At 43.5% G+C, this 23,545-nt stretch overlaps 1 protein-coding gene across 4 annotated transcripts in view; it reads right to left on the bottom strand.

Annotated features, from left to right (window-relative positions):
* Positions 1-23,545, bottom strand: part of SETX (senataxin) — an 87,317-nt gene continuing 63,772 nt past the window's right edge. For 3 of the 4 annotated variants that reach the window (XM_035015555.1, XM_035015554.1, XM_035015556.1), the window contains exons 18-26: positions 22,064-22,135; positions 20,021-20,170; positions 18,656-18,763; positions 15,418-15,605; positions 14,311-14,403; positions 12,597-12,761; positions 8,467-8,565; positions 6,914-7,001; positions 2,480-3,226 (exon numbers count right to left, since the gene is read on the bottom strand). In XM_035015555.1, coding sequence (XP_034871446.1) covers positions 2,480-3,226; positions 6,914-7,001; positions 8,467-8,565; positions 12,597-12,761; positions 14,311-14,403; positions 15,418-15,605; positions 18,656-18,763; positions 20,021-20,170; positions 22,064-22,135 — 1,710 coding nt within the window. Of the gene's footprint in view, positions 3,227-6,913; positions 7,002-8,466; positions 8,566-12,596; positions 12,762-14,310; positions 14,404-15,417; positions 15,606-18,655; positions 18,764-20,020; positions 20,171-22,063; positions 22,136-23,545 lie in introns of all 4 variants that reach the window. The other variant, XM_035015553.1, reaches the window with a different exon arrangement.

Below are 23,545 nucleotides of genomic sequence, written 5' to 3'. Positions count from 1 at the left end.
TAATTTTAGAAAATAGTTTAGTACATTTTTGTTATAAAATCCATTTACAGGAGGTTATTCACATGTACTTATCAAATTTGCTCCTGGTGATACATGAAAACATAGAACCAAATAAACCATGCACATAAATCCAAGGAAAATTATATATAGAGAAGCAAAACAAGTTTTTAAGCAGAATATATTCATGTTGAAAGAACGAACAGTGAAGACAGGCCACTTTCTCGTAGCGCCGTGGCAAGGACGAAGCAAACAGCCGTATTCCTCACTCTGCAAGATTAACTCCCACTCACCAACACTGCTGGGACAGCCACATCGAGAAGGGCCCCATTTACACATAGGAAATGCTTTATACCAACTTTTTTTTACCAAGTGGAACAACAAACAGTTTCAAATGCAGTGTCAGGTGGCCTGCGTTCGCAGGGAGAGGTCGGCAGGACACAGGCTCGGATGGGGAGCGTGGGCAACCAGCGGACGGACAGGGCGCACGAGAACACACGTCACGCTCGTCGGAAGCCCACGGTCCGGGCGTGGCAGCGAAGTCCGCGGCTGGGAACAGGAACCCTTCTTTCTTAGTCTCCGTGCTGCACCAGCAGAGGGAGAGGTTCCTGGCCCCCAACTGTGTCTGTCACGCCTGCTTTCTAAGCCTACAGAGTTTAGGCCCTTTACACCGCTGCCGCCAAGAACCTGCTCAAGAAGAGTAGAAGGAAAGTGAACTCAAAGAAACAGTGCCATTCCTTGCCAAAGGCACAAGCAGGAAGCTTACAGAGCCCCTGACCCGGACAGGGTGGGGCTCGCCCTGCACCTCCTCACACTGCGGCCGAGGACCCATGCCCTACCCGCACGCAGGGAGCAGGCCGACCGTGGGGCCGGAGCGTGTGCTCCCTGAGGGCCGGGGGTGTCCGCTCGACGTCAGCAGACCCCCGCTGGGGTGATGTGAGTAATGAAGAAGCAGAATGTCTAAACTTTTGGCAATCAAACATTTAAAGCTTTTAATAACCAGCTTCAGTAGAATTTTCTGACACGAAGCCCTCTTTGCTTAAAAAGCAGATGGCAAAATTTCAAACGGTGCACAGTAATCTTCAAAGGGAGGCCCTAACCAAGTTAGCCAACGGGCTGGGCTGGGCTGCCCAGCATTCCCTACAAACCACTAGTTCTGATAGGTGCAAACTGTTGATACCATATATTCTCATGTCTGTGAATTTGGAAAACAGGACTTTGCAATGAGCGACCCCCCCACCCCCATGGTGCAGGTACTCAAACATCCCCTCCCCACGGCACCCCAAACCACAGCACAACCCCCTCTAACCAGATGACCCTACAAAAGTGGCATCTTTTCAGGAGTTAACACAGTCTCCAAAGATCACAGGAAACCTGTCAACTCTCCTCCTGGGTCTCAACTTCCAATGTCTGCGCTTCCCTTCAGCCTTCTCTTCTGAAAGGGTGTTTCTTTCCCGCCTACAGTATTCTATCTGGCTGGCCCTCCTGGATCCCAAGCTGCCAGGTCGGTGACCCGAGGCCCCTGGGTAGACATCTAACATGCAGCTCCCCAGGCTCCCCCAGAGCAATCTGGTTGGATTCTCCCGGCAACCTGCCGGCTTTCACGCACAGGGATTCCCCACGCTGCTCCAGCCCCAGCAACCGTGGGACCTGTCCACCCACCAGTTACGGGACACTCACAATATGCTGGGGGCATCTGAATGGTAGGTCAAGAATTATTCTTCTGTTTCATCTTCGTCTATTTCAAGGGGAACACGAATTTTAGCTAGAAACCCTGTGCTTCCTGAAATAGGAGGCTGGACTCATCAGAGCAGTGCAATATCCTGCACCAAGGAGCCTCATCTGAAAACGTCCAACAGCAGCAGAACTTTACCGAACAGGACTCGGCTGCCCGAAGTTTCCCCCAGGAGACTCCACTTGTTTTCTTAAATAGAACTACAGCCGTCTGACCCACCGGCATGAACCCTGCCTCCCAGAATACCTGGGCTGCTGAACAGGTCTTGCCGGAACAACATCTGAAAGGGCTTGCCCTCCTCCTCCCACCTTTTTGTTTTGTTTTTTAAGTATAAAGTTTGTTCTGCTGAAAATGACTAACATTTTAAGTAGGGGAAAGAAAAGCGGTCTACTAGATTACATTTTAAAACGATTTTGTTATTTGCTATACAAATATACATTTCAACTTCTACAACACCCGCCTCAGTCTGACCCCTTATCTCAGAAGGACAGGAGCTCAACATTCTAAGTCTCCGACTTCAAGGACAGTATTACAGACACACAAAGGCCCTTGAAAGCTTTTACAACTGACAAAAAAACTGTGGAAGATGACCAAGAGGCTCAGGTGTTGGGATACATTTTCCATGTTTTCCAACAGCACACAAACTCCTTTAAGGAAAAAAAATGATCTTATCTGGACAGTCCCACTAGCTGGTCAGCTTAAGTTTGCAACGATGCTGTGGCTGACAGTCTGTGCCATGCGGCTTCACTATAAAAGCCTTCTTTTCTTTGAGCTGCAGTCCTCCTTCTCCAGTCCCCTCTTGTCCCAGCCAGGGCTCCTCTTCGAGTAGTGGCTCTCCGGGCTCCACCTGTCCTGGTCGCCCTCACTGAAAGCCCGGGTCTCTCTTCTGTGGCTGAGCCCTCCTTCCCAGTCACATCTTCTTTTACTTGTGGAGACATCAGTCCCAGCAGCTGGAGGTTCACACTGCGCGGGAGGTTTGTAGTTGTTCAGAGCGGTTCCTCTGGCAGTGGACTGCTGTGCGCTACCCAGATCCTGGTGACTCCCAGGGAAGCCTGGCTCGCCCGAGGGAGGTGTCGCTCCGGGATGCTGGGGGCTCAAGGGCTGCGGATCCCTTAGGCACACCCCTTTGGCTTCGGGGTCTAGGCCCATCCTCCTAAGCAGTCGTGGGTCCCGAAGCCGGTCCTGAAGGAGAGGCCTTTCAGGGTCCTTTGTAGTGACAGTACCAGAAGATTCCTTGGAGTCAGGGGGCGTGTGATACAGGGAAGAAGTGAAAGATGTCTTGGCAAATTCACTGTCGAGCTTGTTGCTGGGCAAGCCGCCCTGGGGTCTGGACGCCTCTGGGGCTACGGCAGGAGGGTGAGTCAGACTTCTCTGCAGCACGGGCTTGAGCTTCAGAATCTTCGCTGCGTCGTGCCTATAGTTTTTGTCGCACGTCTTGATAATGGCACCCCGCTTCTGTGCATCCTGAATCAGGTGATTCCAGTGCTGATTTTCCTTGAAACAGAGAAGGGAAAAACAATTACACCCCCAAAACACTCGTACGCTTGGGAAGCATGAAGTTTCTGCTTTCGTTTCTGAATAATAATAAATACACTTCATGAACAGATTCTCAAGAATCCATTAAAGGAAAAATAAGTTCAAATACAGAATTATGAAGCCACATTACCAGAAAAGAGCACCAGTCACTGCCTATGAGAAAGAACTTCCACCATTTTACCCTGTGGCTCATGCTGTGTGGGAAGCAGAGCTTCTGCAGACCGGACCAGCTGTCTACAGCCGCGAGTAGCTACTTACATTTCAATTAGTTAAAGTTAAGTAAAATAAAAAGTTCTGTTCCACAGCTGCACCAGCCACATTTCAAGTGCTCAGGGGCCACACGTGCCTAGTGGTTAGTGTGCTGGATGGTGCACAGAACAGCTCTGTCATCCCAGAAAGTTCCCTTGGACACTTGATCTAGAGTCTTGCCTATCTCTCGAAAGGCTAACATTTTGGAGCAGGAAAGCTTGGTTTCAGAGAGCCCTAAATTTTGGGTGTGTGTGACTATTCTAGAAAGAGGCTCATAGCCTTCACTGAATTCCCAAAGGCCTCCCAGACTCCAAAGGGCTAAACTGTCTTAATCCACTGAGACAACTATTCCACAGATTTTTCCCACTGTCTGTCTCTTTTCTGGAGGAACTTAAGTTACGAAAGCAAACCTAAGGAGAAGGAAACCCCACCTGCACGCATCTCTCCTCTCTTCCCGTTTGACTTTCCTCAGCAATAAACTACCACTTTACAACCATCAGAACGTGGGCCTCTTTAGAAAGAAGAGTGAGCGTGAGAGGAGAAAATCCAAAGCCTAAAGAAAGAGGAGACAGCTGCCCTCACGTGGCCTCCTGCCCTATTCAAAAAACTGGGTGAGGGCAGCAGTATTTACTTGCTGCATGACCGTGGTCAAGTCAACCTCTCTGAGCCTATTTCCTCATCTGTAAAATGGGCATAATGTTTTATTTAATGGATTCTAAAATGCACATTGATTTCACATTTAACATTTCTTAATTTGGGGCACCTCCTGGCGAGGTAGCAGTTTCCGAGTACCTAATCCTGGAGGAATTCATGGTTAGGCAACCACAACCCAACCCGCTGACTGCACAGGGAACAGTCTGTGGCAGAAACAAGGACGTGTGTGAGTGGGACCTGGGGAATGATTCTGTAGTGCTAGACTCGGAAAGTGAAGTCCTTCCAGGAACACCGCAGCCTATCCATTTTGTATTTTCTCTTTTATGTATGAACAAGGGTGACAGAAGTCTGTCTTGTCGAAACAAGTCCAAAAGAGTTCTTTTAATAAATATAAAAATTCTACGTGAAAATAGTGTCACAGTTTAATAGTAGTACATAAAATAATGATTCCTATCGTAATGGCTTCTTGGACTGGACGAACTGGGACTGTGTGAGGGCTGAAGGCTCATGCACAACGCGCACGCCCAGGGCCGGCACGCACCAGACAGGCCCGCGCGAGCGCTACTGGGCCCAGGGCCTGAACCTCCTTCTCACTCCGGAGCGCTCCCGAGCATCTCACCCTGAGGCTCAAACACAGATGTGACATGAAGCAGATGGCCCTGCTGCTATTTTTGCCAAGTCTATGGCACCTCAACTTGGTATTTAATCCGATCCTAGGATCACAAAAACAGTTTTGAGAAGGAGCTATTACTCTTGGTTTCTCAGAGGAAACCAAGTACCTTCACCATGGATTACGTTTCCATAAGGGAAACTGGGCTAAGAATTAAAAAAAAAAAAAAAGGAAAAAAGCCCCAAGGACCACAGTTTTCCTATTCTGGTCTTTCTGTGCCACTGGTTTCCGAGAGTGCAGACACCCCAGCTCCCCGCCGCGTGCTCCAGGGGCTCCCCCGCCCCGCTCCGTCCCGCAGTCACCACTCATCCATGCCCAGGCACTCCAGGGGGTGCACCGCCACCGCCAAGGCGCATGCAGATCCCCGGGTGCCACAGAGAGGGGGCAGTAAAACCGGGGGTGCCCAGCAAGCCTCCTTCAATCAGGGCGTCGCTAGGAGACACATAGCTCGAATACACTTTTTACCTTTCAGGTTAAAACATTACCAAAATTCAACCGTGTAAAAAGGATAACTCTAACAGGTTAATCAACTGATAAGAAATCATTTTTTAACACTTAGATCCTAATGGTACCAGGAAAAACAATTCTATAAAAAAATGTTTTAAAAAATTTTAAGAAATAATAAAAAAAAAATCTTTTCTTCTGAGGTAAGTACAGATTCACAGGAAATTGCAGAAAAAGTACAGAGAAGTTCTGTGCACCCTTCACATAGTTTCCCCAGGTAGTTATAAAAATACTTTTTAAACTTTCAATTTATATGTAAATTTTTGCGGCAGAGAAACGTAACAGTATGAGATAACAGAAAGGCTTTTAATTATAAAAATATATATCCCCCCTGAATTTTATCCCAAACAAGTACAAGTGGAAATTCAATTTCAAAGAGCAGAAAGAATCATACTGCTATCTGTTCCAATGGATTCATTTAAGAGTGATGTAAAGAGGGCGCCTGGGTGGCTCAGTTGGTTAAGCAACTGCCTTCGGCTCAGGTCATGATCCTGGAGTCCCGGGATCGAGTCCCGCATCGGGCTCCCTGCTCAGCAGGGAGTCTGCTTCTCCCTCTGACCCTCCCCCCTCTCATGCTCTATCTCATTCTCTCTCTCAAATAAATAAATAAAATCTTAAAAAAAAAAAAAAAAGAGTGATGTAAAGATTTTTAATAGTTTTATTTTACAATGCCAATATTTATAATATATTCAAAAGCAAAATCTTAAGCAATACTTAAACTTACCATAACAAATTTTCAATATCAACTTAAAAACAGGTGGTATGCAGCTTTTAAAAATTCCTTCAAGGGGGCACACAAATAACAACAGAAGTTGAAGACCACAGATGTAGGGAAGAACTGAATGGGAAAGACTGTATTTGAATGCCCTCTGGTGGTACTAACCAGAAAATGGAAAAAATACTGAAAAAAATCTAATGAGTTAGCTCCTCTCCTAACATAACCACTGACTTTGGGAAACACAAAAATGAGAAGAATTCGAAGTTGTGACCCCCTGAAGGGGCAAGCAGCAAACACCTGTGTTAGCCAGCTGACATCACCGACGGAGGCCACACTCTGCCTACCACGGATGTAAACCCGCCCCGTCTCCTAGAGGAGCTCTGACACGGCCTCCCCCACCCAAGTGACACAGGGTGAGCAGTACGCTCCCCATGCCAAAACAGAAAAGAAGATCCAAGCTTCCTCTTGCAAACTCCCTCGAGCTGGCGTTAAGCTGGGCCAGTAACAGCCACAGTAGCTGAGTGCGTGCTAAGTGCCAACAACTGTTCTAGCACCTTAGACGTATGGATGGATTTATAGGTCTCAACAGTCCTATGATGGAGACACAATTTTTTTTTCATTATGGATACTGTGGATACTTGGGCCTTGGACTGGGAAAGGGTTAGCAGTTTACATCTATAAAAGTTCCCAGACAGAAGTTGCTGAAGGACAGGACAACCAGGGGGAAGCAGCTCATTATTTTGTAACCCTGCAATCAATTCCATTTTGATGGAGAATAAAAACAAAACCTCCACCGAGTATCAGTCACAATGGGCAAACTGGAGCACTCTGGTCCCGAGAATGCACCTACCATGAGGGTCCTTAAATGTCCGAGGATGAAGAGGCTGTACTTGGCTCGTGTGATGGTGACGTTCAGTCTCTGCAAACTTGCCAGAAATCTAAGCAATAAAAACAAAGTTACTTCCTTCTGCAGAACGACTTAGCGTAAGTGCAGGTGACACACAGACAGTGCTTCAGAGAGCTTTCCCTGTGCTCCTTCTCCTTAAGATTTCATTTATTTATTTATTTGAGAGAGAGAATGAGAGAGAGAGAGAGCATGAGAGGGGGGAGGGTCAGAGGGAGGAGCAGACTCCCTGCTGAGCAGGGAGCCCGATGCGGGACTCGATCCCGGGACTTCAGGATCATGACCTGAGCCGAAGGCAGTCGCGTAACCGACTGAGCCACCCAGGCGCCCCTCCTTCTCCTTCTTTAATGGTACATCATTTTCTCCCTCTTCCCAACACAGGGTCCCCAGCAAAGAAGCAATTCCCATTAAAACCTGGAAACAAAAGGCTTGGAGCTTTCCTTGAAAGTGATGCATCTGTCTGTCAATCTCCTATTTGGACTTAGAAAAGATACTGGGAATTTTAACAGTGTCATTTTTTTTTTTTCTTAAAGATTTTATTTATTTGACAGTGAGAGACAGAGCACAAGCAGGGGGAGGGGCAGAGGGAGAAGCAGACTCCCCGCTGAGCAGGGAGCCCGATCCGATGTGGGGCTTGACCCCAGGACCCTGGGATCATGACCTGAGCTGAAGGCAGATGCCCAACCGACTGAGCCACCCAGGCGCCCCTTAACAGTATCATCCTTAAAGCTTTAGAAACATCCTAAAAACACGCTACTAGATCAGTTATTCTTAGTATGTCGGAGATCAGTAAAATGTTGTGGAGCGAGAGGAGAAGCACACACATATCAGACAAAGGTACCAACACATCTGAGGAGAGCTCAGCAATAACAGAACTGCTGTATGAAGAAGGTGGCCTTTCTGCTTCACAGGATGCCCCAGAGATACCAATGTCTTCACGTGTCCATGCAGACTCTCTCCAAACAGGGAACAGGTAACTCATGTTACTATTTTCTTTAAGAGCAAGGAAACTCATTTATAATCTGTAAATTTCACCTGCTCCTCAAGAGCAGGAAAAGGCAGCCACCCAAGAGTCTCAGGGCTCTGAGACTCAGGGGAGTTTTCTGTCCCTCATTACAATGTTCTTGGCATCTTTAGTGAGTCAACTGACAGGAGTTAAGGTTTACAAACTTAGCAAAGCACAAAAACACAGAGAAGACGAAAAGCCACTCTATGACAGATCGTGGAAAGGACAGGCCCCCTGCAAACTACCCCCGAGCCAAGAGTTAGGTTACTCTTAGGAGGTCAAAGAACAGACTGCCCCTGGACGTGGGTGATAGACAAGGTCCAAGAGAAGCAGACGTGACAGTGGATCAACTTTACAAGTGAAAAAGGAAACTTTCATGAAGTGACGCAAGTTTTTATAAAGGAAAATACCGCAAATAATGATATTCTCCAACAGTGATCAAAACCAGATCTGACTCGAGATTACAGACAAGTAAAAAGCCAGTGACACTCACCCAATTGAGCCCTGCATGGTATTTGCTCTGACGCACGTAACAATAACGCAATCCTTCTGCCGGCCCTGGAACCCATCCACGGTATCTACTTCTGCTGGCCTATTTACAAAAGACAAATATGTTTACTGAAAAACGTTAAGATAATTATTAAATATGCATATTTATACAGTAGCATTTTTTCAGCTTTTGTCATGGTATCTTTTATCAATATATAATTCATGTGACGTAAAATTCACCACTTTAAAGTATAGCATTCTGTGGTTTTTAGTATATTCACTATGTTGTACAACCATCACCACTATGTACTTTCACAACATTTCCTTCATTCGTGCCTATTAGCAGTTAATCTCGATTTTTCCCCTCTTTCCAGGCCTGGCAACCACGAATTTACTTTCTGTCTGGAAATTTTATTTATAAATGGAACCATAACATATGTGGCCTTTCCTGCTCGGCTTCTTTCACTTAGAACATGTTCAAGGTTCATCCCTGCTGTAGTGTGTAACGGTACTGCACTCCTTTTAGGACTGAATATTTGGTTGTACAGATACACCATGGTTTATTTATCCATTTACAACTGATGGGACATCTGGGTTATTTTCCCTTTTTGACCATTATGAACAATGCTGCTATCAACATTCACTTACGAGCTCTTGTGCTAACATTTTTTCGATTCTTTCAGGTATTTATCTAGGAGTGAGATTTCTGGGTCATACAGGAATTCTACGCTTCACTTTTTTTGAGAGAGAGAAAGCACAAATGTGAATGTTGGGGGAGTGGGAGGGGGAGAGAAAAGAATCCCAAACCGGCTCCATGCCCAGCAGGGAGCCCAACATGGGCTTGATCCCACGACCCTGAGATCATGGCCAGGCCCGAGCTGAAATCAAGAGGACACTTGACTGACAGAGTCACCCAGGTGCCCCTATGCTCCACTTTTTGAGGAACTGCTAAACTGTTCTCCACAGTGATCTACCATTTCACATTCTCACCAGCAATGCACAAGGGTTCCAATTTCTCAACATCCTTGCCCAAACTTGTTATTGTCTGTTTTTTTATGAGTCATTTAGATGGGTGACATGGGGTCTCACTGTGGTTTTGATTTGCATCTCCCTAATGACAAATGATGTGGAACATCTTTTCATGTGCTTGTGGACCATTTGTTTACAACCTACTTTTGAGAAATGCTATTTGAATCCTTTGCCCATTAAAAAAATTAGATTATTTAACTTTTTATTTTTGAGTTGTGTGAGTTCTTTATATAATTCAGATACATGATTTGCAAGTACAGATTTCCCTTGACTTAGGATGGGTTACATCCCAATAAACCCATCGTAAGTTAAAAATACCCCAAGTTGAAAATGTAATTTACTACACTTAACCTACCGAACACTGTAGCTTAGCCTGGCCTACCTCGGACATTAGCCTACAGTTGGGCAAAGTCATCTAACACAAAGCCTATTTTATAATAAAGCGTTGGCTATCTCATGTAATTTACCGACCACTGCTCTAGGATAGGTACAGGATGGCTGCCAGTGGCCGCGGGACTGCCTGTGAGCTGCGCCCACTGCTGCCCAGCACCGCGAGAGGCTTGTGCTGCGCATCACCAGCTGGGGAAAAGATCCAGATTCAAAATTTGAAGTATAGCTTCTACTGAATGTGTACTGCTTTCCCACCATCATAAAGTTGGAAAATTCTAAGTCAAACCATGGTAAATCAGGAACTATCCGTATATTTTCCCATTCTGGGGGCTGTCTTCTCCCTTTTTAAATGGTGTACTTTGACACACAAAGGTTTCTAAATTTTTAATTATGAAGCCCAATTTATCTATTTTTACTTTGGTAACTTGTGCTTGGGTGTCATGCTGAAAAACTGTTGTCTAATCTGAAGTCACACAGATTTATACCTTTATTTCAAGTTTTATAATTTTATCGCTTAGATTCAGTGCTCTAATCCACTTTAAGTTCATTATACTGTATGGTGTGAGACAAGAGTCAAAATTCATTTTCATAGTGCCTGGGCAGCTCAGCCAGTTAAGCTTCGGACTCTTGATTTGGCTCAGGTCATGATCTCAGGGTGGTGAGAAGGGAGCCCCGTGTCTGGTTCTGTGCTGGGCATGGAGCCTGCTTAAGATTCTCCTTCTCCCTCTCCTTCTGCCCCTCCCTCCCACTTGCTCCTTATTTAAAAAAAAAAATACATTCTCTTGCGTGTGGAGATCTAGTTGGCCCAGCACCATTTATAAAAAGGCTATTATTTCCCCACTGAATGACGTTGGCACCCTTGTTGAAAAGCAACTGGTCATAAATGAGCGGGTTCATTTCTGAACTCCCAATTCTATTCTACTGGTTTCTATGTCTATCCTTAGGACAGTACCAGTTCTGATAACCAGCTATGCAGTAAGTTTGGAAATAGTAAAGTGTGAACCCTCCAACATTTAGTGTTCTTTTTCAAGATATTTCCACGTGAATTTTAGGTTAAGCTTGTCCGTTTCTGTCAAACAGGCAGCTGGATTCTGCTAGAGACAACACTGAAATCTGTAGATCAATCACTCTGGGGAGTGCTGCCCCCTTAACAGCACGAAGTCTTCCAATCCACGGACACAGACTATCTTTCCATTTATCTTGGTATTCTTTAACTTCCTTCAGCAACGTTTTGTACTTTTTGATGTGTAAGTTTTATACGTCTTTACTACATTCGTTCCTAAGTATTTTGTTCTTTTTGATGTCATTATAAACAATTGTTTTTTAAATTTCCTTTTCAGATTGCTAGTTGCTGCTGTATACAAATACAGCTAATTTCTGTATACTGATCTTGCATCCTACAAGTTGGCTGAACGCATTAGAATGAATGGTTTATGTGGTTTTTGATATATAAGGTCCTGCCAACTATGAAAAAGGATAGTTTTACTTCTTTTATAATATGGATGCCTTTAATTTCTTTTCTTGCTCAATAATCCTGCTCAGAACCTCTAATACAGTGCTGCACAGAAGTGGTGAGGGCAGGCGTCCTTCCTGATCCTGGGGGGACAGCACTCAGTCTCACCATCAAATATGATGTTAGCTGTGGGTTTTTCATAGATGCCTTTTATTAGGTTGAGGAAGTTCCTTTCTATTCCTAGTCTATTGAATGTTTTTATCCTGAAAGGGTGCTGGATTTAGTCAAATGCTCTTTCTGTATCTACTCAGATGATCATGTGGGTTTTCTCCCATTATTCTATTAATATGTTGTGTCACGTTGATTTTTGTATATTGAACCAACCTTACATTCCTGAGATAATTCCACTATGGTCTTGGTGTATAATCCTTTTAATATGCTGAATTCAGTTCCCATTATTTTGTTGAGGATTTTTACATCCATATTCATAAGGGATACTGGCCTGTAGTTTCTCTCTTCTTGTGATGTCTTTCCGTGGCTCTGGTAAGGTAATTTTGGCCTCATAAAAGGAGTTAGAAAGTCTTCCCTCCTCTTCTATGTTTTGGAAGAGTTTGAGAAGGATTGGTATTAATTCTGATCTTACTGTTTGATAGAATTCACCAGTGAAGCCTGGTCCTGGGTTTTCCTTTGTTGGAAAGTGTTTGATTACTAACTCCATCTCTTTACTTTTTACAGGTCTGTTCAAATTTTCTTATTTTTTTCTAGAGCCAATTTTGGTAGCTTGTGTGTTCCTAGGTTAAGAAATGTTTGAATTAATGGATTTCCGATAATTAATCTTTAATTTTATTGTTGAGGTAAGAAGGAGACAAAAACATGATCTTCACCCTGTACATAAAGGCATGAAAAGGATTAAATACTTTATTCTAAGTGAAAGTGTTACTTCGTGAATCTTACTAGAATGAGAATTCAGATTAACAAGTCATAGAAGTAAAGGAAGAGGACTGGAGGGTTTCTCAGTGGGTTCCACTGCCAATGGTGGTGAGGACATCCCGATCAGCAGGAGGTACTCTGTCTATGGCTGGTCTGCGGGGCCGGGAGTCTGAGCGTTCCCTACCCAGCATGACCGAAGCCTTGAGTCTCCTCCTGCTGTATTACCACGGCCTAAGGCCATTTCCTAGAGTTAGGTTTCCTTTTATCCCCTCTTTCTTCTTTTTAATTCAACAGAAAAACTGGAAATATCTGTAAAAATATAGATGCCTCACCCTTTTCTATCAAATTCTTTGTCCAAATCCTTCTGAATCATCGTCTTCTGAGCCTTGTAATGGGTTATTATGCCAATGTTCCGGAAAGTAACATCCCTTCTTTTGTCTTTAATAAGTTTAATTATTTCCATTACCAGTTTTATTTCTTGAACATTTACATATGAGCTAAATAAGATGAAAAAAACAAAACAAAACACATCAAAACTAATAGCAGTCCAACTGCTAGCTTCAGTCCTACTTTGTTTTCCGTTACAGTGAAGGGCAGGCAGGTATGTTTCACCTTTATTCAGTCATCAGCGGCTCAAAGAAGCTGTTATAATGACCATTAATATTGCATACTTGAAGACCTATAACCACCCAGTGAAACAGGAAGTTGTAAGAAAGAAAAGACTCTGAAGTCAACTGAAGTTTACTCACTGATATCTTCATTTGTTGTAACCGGGACAGCAACAGTCAGAACAAAAGTATTCATAATAACGAAGATATGAATAATAAATAGCGAACACTAAGAATTTGCTATCTTCCACACACTGAAAAAAGTGCTTTATCATATTATCTTTCTTAATTCCCCACGCTGGCTGGGCACCACACGGCGAGGGGATGCCATCCACACAGACTAAATGTGATGTAGCCCCCAGAGGTGAACAACATGGAATCCTGCAGCAGGCCTGCATCCTCACTGGCCTCTTCCTGCACTCCCAACTCACCTCCCAAACCACACGCACCCCTTCATTACTGTTCTAGGAGCAACATGCACTGCACCTGAGGCCATCTTAGCGGTCTCACTTTAAGGGCCTTTAATACCCACAATCTTAACTTCTGACTTACTCGACAGAAAACCCCATTAGCCAGCTCTCTCTTCCATCACTGAAGTCTAATTTACTTTCCTCGGTCACCTCTCAGGTCAACACTCTTCTGTGACCTTCACCCCCAACAATGCTTATGGCCAACTGCTTCTCTGTAGCCCTAACTTCTTCACTCAGTGTCCTGTCCCCCCACCTCAGTAGCTCAACTAATACCTAATCCTTACTGAGGACGCCACCTGCTCTACAGCGCTCTCAGGGACGCAGAGGTGGTATGTGTACTCTCCCCGTACTCCATGCTAGGACCTGTGCTAACAAACACAGCCTACAGACCACTACCCCTCTATTTTCTCACAAGATGCCCTAACTCCTTAGAAGTTTCTCCTACTTAGCAGTCACCACTCCTTTTCAATCCTTCACAGACCACATTAATACGTTCCCTTATACACAATCCCAGACATCAGGTACTGTCCACCCTCTGTCCCCTACCTTAATTCAAATGGATCTATACTGATCCTCACACCGCTTAACCCAGCTGGAATAAGTAATTACCTTGGCGATTACCCAGTTGTGTCTGTCTCTCCTCTTAGATCACAAGAGCCATCCATGCACTGGGGCCATGTCTGTCTTACAACAGCTGTGATCTTATTAGCATGTATTTACTCAAGCGCTTACCATGCTAGGGATTACCATCCCCATTACACAATTAAGAAGAACTAAAAGGCCGAAACGTATAGAGAAAGATATTAGTAATTTATGATAATAAAGGAAAAGCTAGTAGCCTAGCTCCAGAAAAATGCCTGTGCCCTGGCACTAGGCAAAGAGATATATGGAAAATGTTTTCCATGTAAATATGAACAAAAATAACAGCTCTGGGACCATCCCTGGGGATGGAAGAGAGGAGAACATACTCATTATCCCGTCTTTCTGAACCGTCTCCGACATCAAACACCAGGTAAGGTTGAAATGGCCAGTCTGATGAACACCGATTGGTTTCAGTCTGTCTACAAAAAAGCAACCACCATTCAGAATACAAGTTATAAGAAAATATTTTATTTTTATTACTATTTTTTTGTTAGGGAGGGAACTAAGGATAAGAAATACCTTATTTTATCAAAATGTGTTTTAGTGAAAGGTAAAAAACAGATTTTATTTCTGTTCTAGGCTAGGGAGAGTGATCTGTGCAATTAAAGGTAACTGCAATTGAAAAGTCACTCCTAATATAGTAAGTGAAAAAAGCAAGCCAGAGAATACAGACAGTCCCCGACTTTGGATGGTTCAACTTAACTCTGGTGCAAAAGCAATACATTTCGGTGGAAACTGTACTTGGAATTTTGAATTTGGATCTTGTCCAGGGCTAGCAACACGCAGTACAATCCTCTCACGAGACGCTGGGCAGCACTGAGGAGCTACTCCCAGTTAGCCCCGCAGTCATGAGGGTAACCAACTTCTACGCTGACAACCATTCTGTTTGTAACTATCAGTACAGTATTTGATAAATTACATGAGATATCCAACACTTTATTATAAAATAGGCTTTGTGTTAATGATTTTTGCCTAACTGTAGGCTAATGTAAGTGTTCTGAGTATGTTTCAGTAGGCCAGGCTAAGCCATGTTTGGTAGGTAGGTTTGATTTATGATACGTTTATTGGGACGTAACTCCATCATAAGTCAAAGAAGATCTGTACTATGCTGAGTATGGTGTGATTCTTTTTTTCAAAAATTTAAAAAGTAAAAAAGTAAAAAAAGATATGTATAGTGTAAGGACTAGAAATAGATATACCAAGATGTTACCAGTGATTATTTCTGGGCAGCATAAATAAGGGCAATCTTCCCCCCTTCTTTTTTTATCTGCATTTGCTAAAATCAACATGGCTTTTGTAATTAGAAAAAATTATTAAACCTCTGATTTATGCTTTTTATGATGACTTAAGAACACAGTAAAATAGCTATTCTTCCTAAGCAGCTAAGCCCACAAATAAAAATAAGCTAATATAAGCAATGAATGGGAACTCACCTATTTGTTTTCAAGCTTCTGTTATAAACATAATTAGAGGGGAAGAGACATATGTCTGGGTGCATCCTGTACTGAACAGTAAGCTGTAAAATAGGCAGCCTGCCGATCATATTGTGCTCCACATTGTCTTCCAGCAGCTTGTAGAAGCGCGCCATCATTGACTGGTCATAGCCATATTCCTGTGCTTTCTGGAAAGGGCGAGAACAACAATTTCCAAGCATTTGTTTATACTTTTCTCACTATTGTAAAAACAGCAACTGAGCTCTAATATGTAAGCGGCATAAGATGGCCAACAACCACAGATTCAGAGAAAGATGTTTCTGACTCCAGGCCTTGAAAAATGATGTAGCTTGACTATAAAAGTTTATTTAGAAAACCCACATACTGCTTATGAAAAGGATGTGATCTGGGGCACCTGGCTCGCTCAGTTGGTAGAGCATGCGACCCCTGATCTCAGGGTTGTGAGTTCAAGCCCCATGTTGGGTGTGGAGCCTACTTAGTTAAAAAAAAGAAAAAAAAAGGAAAAGATGTGATCTTGTAATGGCCATAACTAAAGCTGTTTTGATGCTAACAGAGGTCACCTGAAAGAATCAATAAAAGAAAGAATTGCAGCACAGATTTTAACAATTATATCTAAGGTATTCTCTCACAGATGGAAATATTGGTTGTCATTGTACACAAGCCTTTTAAAGACCAATCTCATCCATCCAACATACACTGAGAGCACCTAGAAGTTGGAGTGCTGAGACTGTTAAGTGAATTAGATCAAGTGCCACAGAATTTGTATTCCAGTGGAGGAGAAAGACAAGTGACAATAATTACTAAGTTGATTTCATAAACCTATTAATGAGTTAAGACCTGAAAAATTAGTGACCTAAAAGATAAATGAAGAGAATAGTTCTAATGTTATTGTAGCTGTGCCGTGGGATATACTTTTCGATGTCAACATCATACAAATATTCAAGAAGTATTGTGTCTTAAATCATCTAGAAGCAAATGTGCACTTAAGAATGCACTAAGACAACGGATATGGGATCTTCACACGTGATGCTGAAGACGTGTGTGCGAAGTTCGAAAAACCTGTTTCACAAATTAGGAGAGTAGTGGGGGGGGGAAGGCATTACTTCCTAAATCATAGGTTATTTCTATATGTGATTTTAAATAAGTCTGTGTAACTAAATAAAATATTAGTAGTAGACATTCAACCATTTTATCTACATCCCCAGAAGTTGATCTATTCACAAGTTAGCCAAACCTATTTTGAAAAAGAAAAAGGTAACAACAGTTCCACTTGCAGAAAAAGACTGAGTCTCCCCTACAGAATGATGTGGATTTCTACGTTCTGACATGGAAGGATATTCCTGATCTATTTACAGACCGGAAAAAAAGGCAACTTGGCACAGAATGCTTCTGCCCCCTTTAAAGCAAACTCTATACACATACAACCACCACACACAAACCTTATAGCCACCTGACATACCATATCCTAGCGACTTATGTACTGTCTGTTACCCCCTACATGCAAGCTCCAAAAGGGCAGGGACTTTTGTCTGTTTTCTTCACTGTTTTAACACCAGTACCTGAAACAGTGCCTGAATTAGGCTGGCACTCAATGAATACTGATGGAAAGAAATGAATAAACGAACACACAAATGCCCAGCAAAATCTGTTAAAATACTCACTAAACTGTTCCCAGTAATTCTTCTTAGAAACAGGTGGATAGAAAAGCATGTTGAGAAAATTAACTTTGTAATTATCTTCTAAATTTTTCTCAATAAGCCCATATTATTTCTGTAATAATAAGCCCAAGCAGATTTTTCTCATTTTTGCTGCTTTTATCAATCACCAAAGTAAGCAGTAAAGTTGGGGCCCATCAACAATCCCTTTTCACTACATGCTGAGTCCCTTCAAGAAGTTAAATCAGTAAATTTGCGAGATACCATGTTATTTAAAAGAAATGCAATACAGAGTCGGTTCTTCATTATTCTCCATGAACAGAATCACCCGCAGCTTTTCCTACGGACACAGGTTTTCACTCAGAGATCTCAGGTGTGCTTCTAGGCTAACACCATAGTGTGATCATGCACGTGCTCAGATGTCAAAGAACTGCACTATCATTTTCAATAATTCTGAAGTCAAAACACAGTAATGACAACAAAAACCACTTGCTTTCATTCCACAACTGAACAGAAATGCTTTGGAATGATCTGTTCTCTGGGGTTATTTATGCAACCACTCCTCTGTACAAACAATCTTTGTATTAGTGAAATATATAACTATTAATTAAATTCAAAGCCATGGGGCGCCTGGGTGGCTCAGTTGGTTAAGCGACTGCCTTCGGCTCAGGTCATGATCCTGGAGTCCCGGGATCGAGTCCCGCATCGGGCTCCCTGCTCGGTGGGGGGTCTGCTTCTCCCTCTGACCCTCCTCCCTCTCATGCTCTCTGTCTCTCATTCTCTCCGTCTCAAATAAATAAATAAAATCTTTAAAAAAAAATAAAATAAAATAAAATAAATTCAAAGCCATGGTCTACACCTATTTAGATTACCCAAAACATCTACAAAAGTCCCGATTCTGGTGTGCATTTCTAGGAGCCCTCTGTGGTGCGGTAACAGCAGAGAGGGGCGGGCCACGTTCGAGGTGCTGGTTGGTCCTCCCCATAAGCGGGGCTCACGGCCCCTTTTCTCTTCCTGACACTGCACTTTCAGAGGACGAGAGAGGCACAGCGTTATCTTTTTTTTTTTTTTTTTTTGTATGATAGGACACAGAATTCTAAAACTGGAAATGTACTCTAAGTATATTTAAAGTACTCTTGATAACGTTTTCAAATTTGCATACATTTAAAATATAAATCAGGAGGTTAGGAAACTTAAAATTTTTCTTTTATTATTGTTTTGGTGTTTATGTTACTAAAATGGATTGGATACAGCCCTTAAAATAGCTGTGCACCGCCCTTCCCCAAGATAGAGCAGGCCGCACATGGAACACGGTCGTTCTTGTCTTCAGGTCTCGGGCACACGCCCTGCTCGGGTCACACATGCACATAAGCACAATCAGGAACAAAGGGACATTTTTACAGACTTTTACTCTTAAAATTCAAACAGTGGTTCTCTTTCCTTAGCCATTCCCTACTTTTCCTTCCAAATAAGAGATGATGATCCAAGACAGACCCCCTCCAAACACAAGAACAAAAAGGGCCCTTCCACTTTAAAGCAATATGAACGTGAAACTAACTTACCATAGAAATGACCGTGGGAGGGAGCTGTTTAGGATCTCCTACGAGGATGAGCTTGTTACAACGATGGATGAGTGGAGTAAGAGTCTCAACCTCACAAGACTGCCCGGCCTTGGGAAGAAAGTACAGAATGAGAAAGTGTTCTTAATCATCTTTGCGGGCGCCTGGGTGGCTCAGTCGGTTAAGCGACTGCCTTCAGCTCAGGTCATGATCCCAGGGTCCTGGGATCGAGTCCCGCATCGGGCTCCCTGCTCTGCGGGGAGCCTGCTTCTCCCTCTCCCACTCCCCCTGCTTGTGTTCCCTCTCTTGCTGTGTCTCTCTCTTTCAAATAAATAAATAAAATCTTAAAAAAAAAAAAAATCATCTTTGCTGTTTCTTTATCCATGTACACTTTATCTAATTCATAAAAGTTCTAACATTCAGGAAAGTATCACACTTTCTCCTTCTGCACTGAGTATCAAAAATAAGGATTTCTGAAAAGTACTTATTGTGATGAACACCAGGTGATTAAAATAATAAAAAAATAAGAAAAATGAGAAAAAAAATAAGGATTTTTTTTTTTTGGTTAGAAGATAAAACAACAACAGAAACAAACACTCTAAACAATCAATTAAGAAGAACCACCACAGGTGCATTGTGAAGCTGGAACCAGCAGGGTACCATGACCACTTGGGAACCAGCCATGGGCTGGAAGGCATGTAATGCCCCAGTCCTATGTTCTCTGTTCTTTCTGGGCACTTGCCCACGGGAACTGCATGGCTGTGTGACTCCCCTCTCCCTGCCACCCCCTTTCTTCCTTGTTCCCCGCAGGCCTCATCATCTGCAAGACTCAAGCTTCTCTTCAATAACATTTTCTTCAATTATTTCAACATTTCCATGGTTTCTGTTCTTTCGTTTTGGTGAAACTGGATCTTGGATTGATCCTCTGTATCTCATTTTCCACGTCTTTTGTCTTCTGGCTCTACATTCTGGCCAACAGTAGGTACCCAACAAATGCTTGCTCAATGAATGAACTACGAATAAAGGATATTAGCTGAAAATATTGTGGCTCAGAGCTGTCCAAAGTTATATTAAAACTGCTTCAAAAGGGAACCAGAGCTATTCCAAGCAGAAGCGAGATACTCCTTGGGAAGGATCTGTTGGGAACAGTCAGGCATCCTTAAGACTATATAATCCCAATTCTGGGAAAGCCATTTTAACCGTGGGGGGCCGTAAGCAGCACATTTCAACATAAGAGACTATACACATGTGACTGCAGGTAAAAAACCAGCTACACAAGGACTCTGCTCTAACTCAGCAGCAGCATGGTTCCCTCAAGACTCGGCCCTCACAGCAACATCCAAGTCATACCGCCGACCGCCTACTGACCTCATCGACAATGACACAACTGAAGGGGACACCCCCTTGCCCACGAAAAGCAGACTCAAGCAGTAAACCACCACTTGTGCTCAATGTGCAGCAGATGACATGAGACTCTAAGATGATGATGCTCTGTGTTTTTTGTGGGCGTCCTTGAACCTAAGACAACAAATAAAGATGCATCAATATTTCGCTGTATATAAATTGATTATGGTAGGCCTATTTTTTACTGTAAAACATCCACCATTTATTATGTGATAAACATATTTGGTGAACGCTGAGGGGGAACCTCAAATCTAGAAAACGGCAGAAACGTTTAAGATAATCAGAAACCACCAGAGAGAACACTGTGCACTGCAGTGCAGTCTAAGCTCAGAACAGGATTTAAGCACATTAGGAAAAATTTATTCAGGCTTGATTTGGTCAAAGCAAATTACAATTCTTACAGCAGATGTATGTGGGCAGGTATCAGAATGCGTAGAGATAGTTGTGAAGCAATTATCTGAGTTAAACTAGGGTCAGAACTCAGCTTGAACATACATTTTTCTGTCAGTTTTTAAGTATATAATGTTGTTCTTTCTTTTACAAAGGCTTGTACCAACGACGACAATGCCTGTGAAAACGAGAAGCATTCTGCTTGCACGTAAGAAAGACCACCTCGGTCCATCTCTGCCACATGGATTGTGTGATGGCGCCAGACAGTGCACCTCCCATTTAGTGTTCAAGCCAATAAACCAGGGTTCTTATCAGAGATGCAGTGAGCCTATTTCGGTTCCTAAACAGGGGTTCATCCCTCCGCATTTGTTCAACCCCAGAGGTGGACTCCCAAGCATGTGTGGAAGCTTCAGGGAGATGGTGGCAACTGTGACCCTCCCAGGGACACACGTGAATGCACTGTCACACACCTCTCCTCTCAGCCACCTGAGGAAAACTGCCAAGTACAATTAATTCAGTGGCCCACAGAACAAGGTGATGAGCAGCAAAACCCACAGTATATGCAAAAACAGACTTCATCCTTAAGTTTGGGAAGTAATTTTGGGCTCAGTTGACAATTTTAATAGAAACCTTTCCACGTAATTTTTTTATTTAAATGAACAAACAGCTAAATTGTTCAACTGTTATTTATTTAGCTATATCGGGAAGGCTAATACATTCAAGAGAAAAATCTCAGCTTAAAAATACTAGTAACGTTACCAGTTGCTATAACCTGCTCTCCCTGACCCCCACTGGTTTATTAGGGCTGCAATCTGGTCACAAGGATATATATCAGGCTCATCCTAGCTTTGATCAATCTAAATCTTGTTCTTTTTTTTTTTTTTTTTTAAAGATTTTATTTTTAAGTGAGCTCTGTGCCCAACGTGGGGCTCAAACTCAACAACCCCGAGAGATCAAGAGTCACATGCTCCACCAACTGAGCCAGCGAGATGCCCCTTGATGATATTTTTATACCCAGAAAATACTGGGGAAGAAGTTACACATGCTATAGAAGGATTCTTATGATCAAAAACAAATAGGATAAGTTTATGCTTTCAGTCAAGAATTGTAAAAGACTTGTTTGTACTCTCTTTTGCCAAATCCCCAGCCACTGTCACGCTACTTGAATCTAGACATCTGATTTTCCTTTTTTTTTCCCCTTCTCTTTTTGGTGTCCTTGGGCGGGCACGGATTTTATTTTCTTTTTAACAGGGAAAACACCTTCAAATCTACTTTCACTAACTATTCATCTGATGATAGTTATCATAATCGACTTTGCAGTGCCGGGGGTGTGGAGAGCACCTAACAACGGAGTTTAATCCTTACCCAGACCTAGAAAAGGAAAAAATACTTTATAATCACCTCTTTCTTAGAAATCTCAATGACGATAAGAATTATTAGGCTAAAACAAAAACAGCAAATGTACCTGTAATTGCATCATTTTCTCTACTTTAACATTTAAAAAAGCTTTTCATAATATTTAAATGCAGTTGAGAAAAGCCCATCAGTTGTGTGAAATAATTCACAATAAAAAGAGAAAGAGAAAAACCTGGAAAGTGCTCCAGGTGAACCACTTACCTCTTTAATTTTAGAAGCTAGTTCCTGCCTCTCTTTTGAAACTTTCGCAATTTTTTCATCTAATTCTTGCCTCTGGGAAAGTGAGAGTGCAATCATTAACGTTAAACTGAGCCATTTTAAAATGCTTTCCTGCCTTGCCTCTCCGGCGGCACTGTAACCTACCTGCCCAAGACTCGCTGTTCACCCAGTTCCTTCTCTCTTCCCCAGGAGTCCCGCCACGGGGGTGTGCTGGGGCTACGCTACCCCACGGTACTGCTGCCTCGTGCACGCTGTCCGGCCAGGCAGCCCGAAGAGACCCTCCACGGACACGAGGCCTCCCGCGAACAAGGCCCCAGGTAAGAGAGCAGCCACAGAGTCCGAGCAAATGCAAGCCCCGACAGGACTGCCCTCAGGACCACAGTCTCCCCTGCCTCCAGCACCTGTGTGCCTTATGCACACCCATGCAGCTTATCTAAGCCCTGCTCTTTTGGGCTGAGTTGCCCCATCTGGCCCTAGCCCAGGACCCCCAAAGCACCTCACCCACAGACCCCAACAAAGACGAGCGCCCAGGTCCTGCCTCTCGGTCTGCATTCTGCCTTGACCTCCCTGTGTGGCCCCTGGAGGCGGGACGTGTACTTCCTCCAGGATCTGTGCGCAATAAACGTCTCTATTCAATTTCTCTATGGTCTGGCACCCTGAGCTTCACTTAAGCGTTAATCTGATAAAGCTTAACACTGTACAAGATTCCGTTCTGTCTAGTGTGTCCCATGTGTGCTATTTCTGTCTGCTGGGCAGTCCAACCCCTGGGGCTCATTCCTCCATTAATTTCTGGGTGGTTCCAACAGGTTATTAATCACATTCCAGTCATTCCTCTAGCCACAGTGATGGGCATATAACATAGGCCTGGTAAACTGGCTCACATTCCCTTAAAAACAGGGATTAGACCTGCTTGCACACCTAGGGACTAATCAGACTCCCTCCATGGAACTGATGCATGGATAGCAGGGAAAGCAGCCCCTTCTTGCCCTATGGGTTTCCTTCCTGCCTGCCTGCCTTCCTCCCTTCCTTCCAATTTATTTATTTATTTGAGAGAGAGAGAAAGAGCGTGGGCAGTTGGGGGGGTGGTAGAGGGGGGAGGCAGAGGGAGAGGTAGAGAAGCAGACTCCCTGGTGAGCATGGAGCCCAACACGGGGCTTGATCTCACAACCCTGAGATCATGACTTGAGCCAAAATCAAGAGTTGGATGCTTAACTGACTGAGCCACCTAGGCGCCCCTCCCTTGGGTTTTCTAAGCTGGAGCGGTGGTACCCAGAGATGCTGGCACTTGTCTTCTCCAAGATGAGAAATGTCTGACACACAGAAAAATCAAGGGATGGAGAAATGACATCTGAGCCTCTGGATCCAGCTACACTGGAGTTAATCACTCCCAGAGTTCCTAGGTATCTAAGTCAGTGAATTCCCTTTTTGTCTAACTTGGCTTTAACCTGCAACTGAAAGATATCT

The sequence above is a fragment of the Mirounga leonina genome, unplaced genomic scaffold (assembly GCF_011800145.1).
Source record: "Mirounga leonina isolate KUSES-001 unplaced genomic scaffold, KU_Mleo_1.0 Mir_170, whole genome shotgun sequence".
NCBI lineage: Eukaryota > Metazoa > Chordata > Mammalia > Carnivora > Phocidae > Mirounga > Mirounga leonina.
The sequence above is the reverse complement of the archived record's forward strand: the minus strand, read 5'-3'. Positions and strand labels throughout refer to the sequence as shown.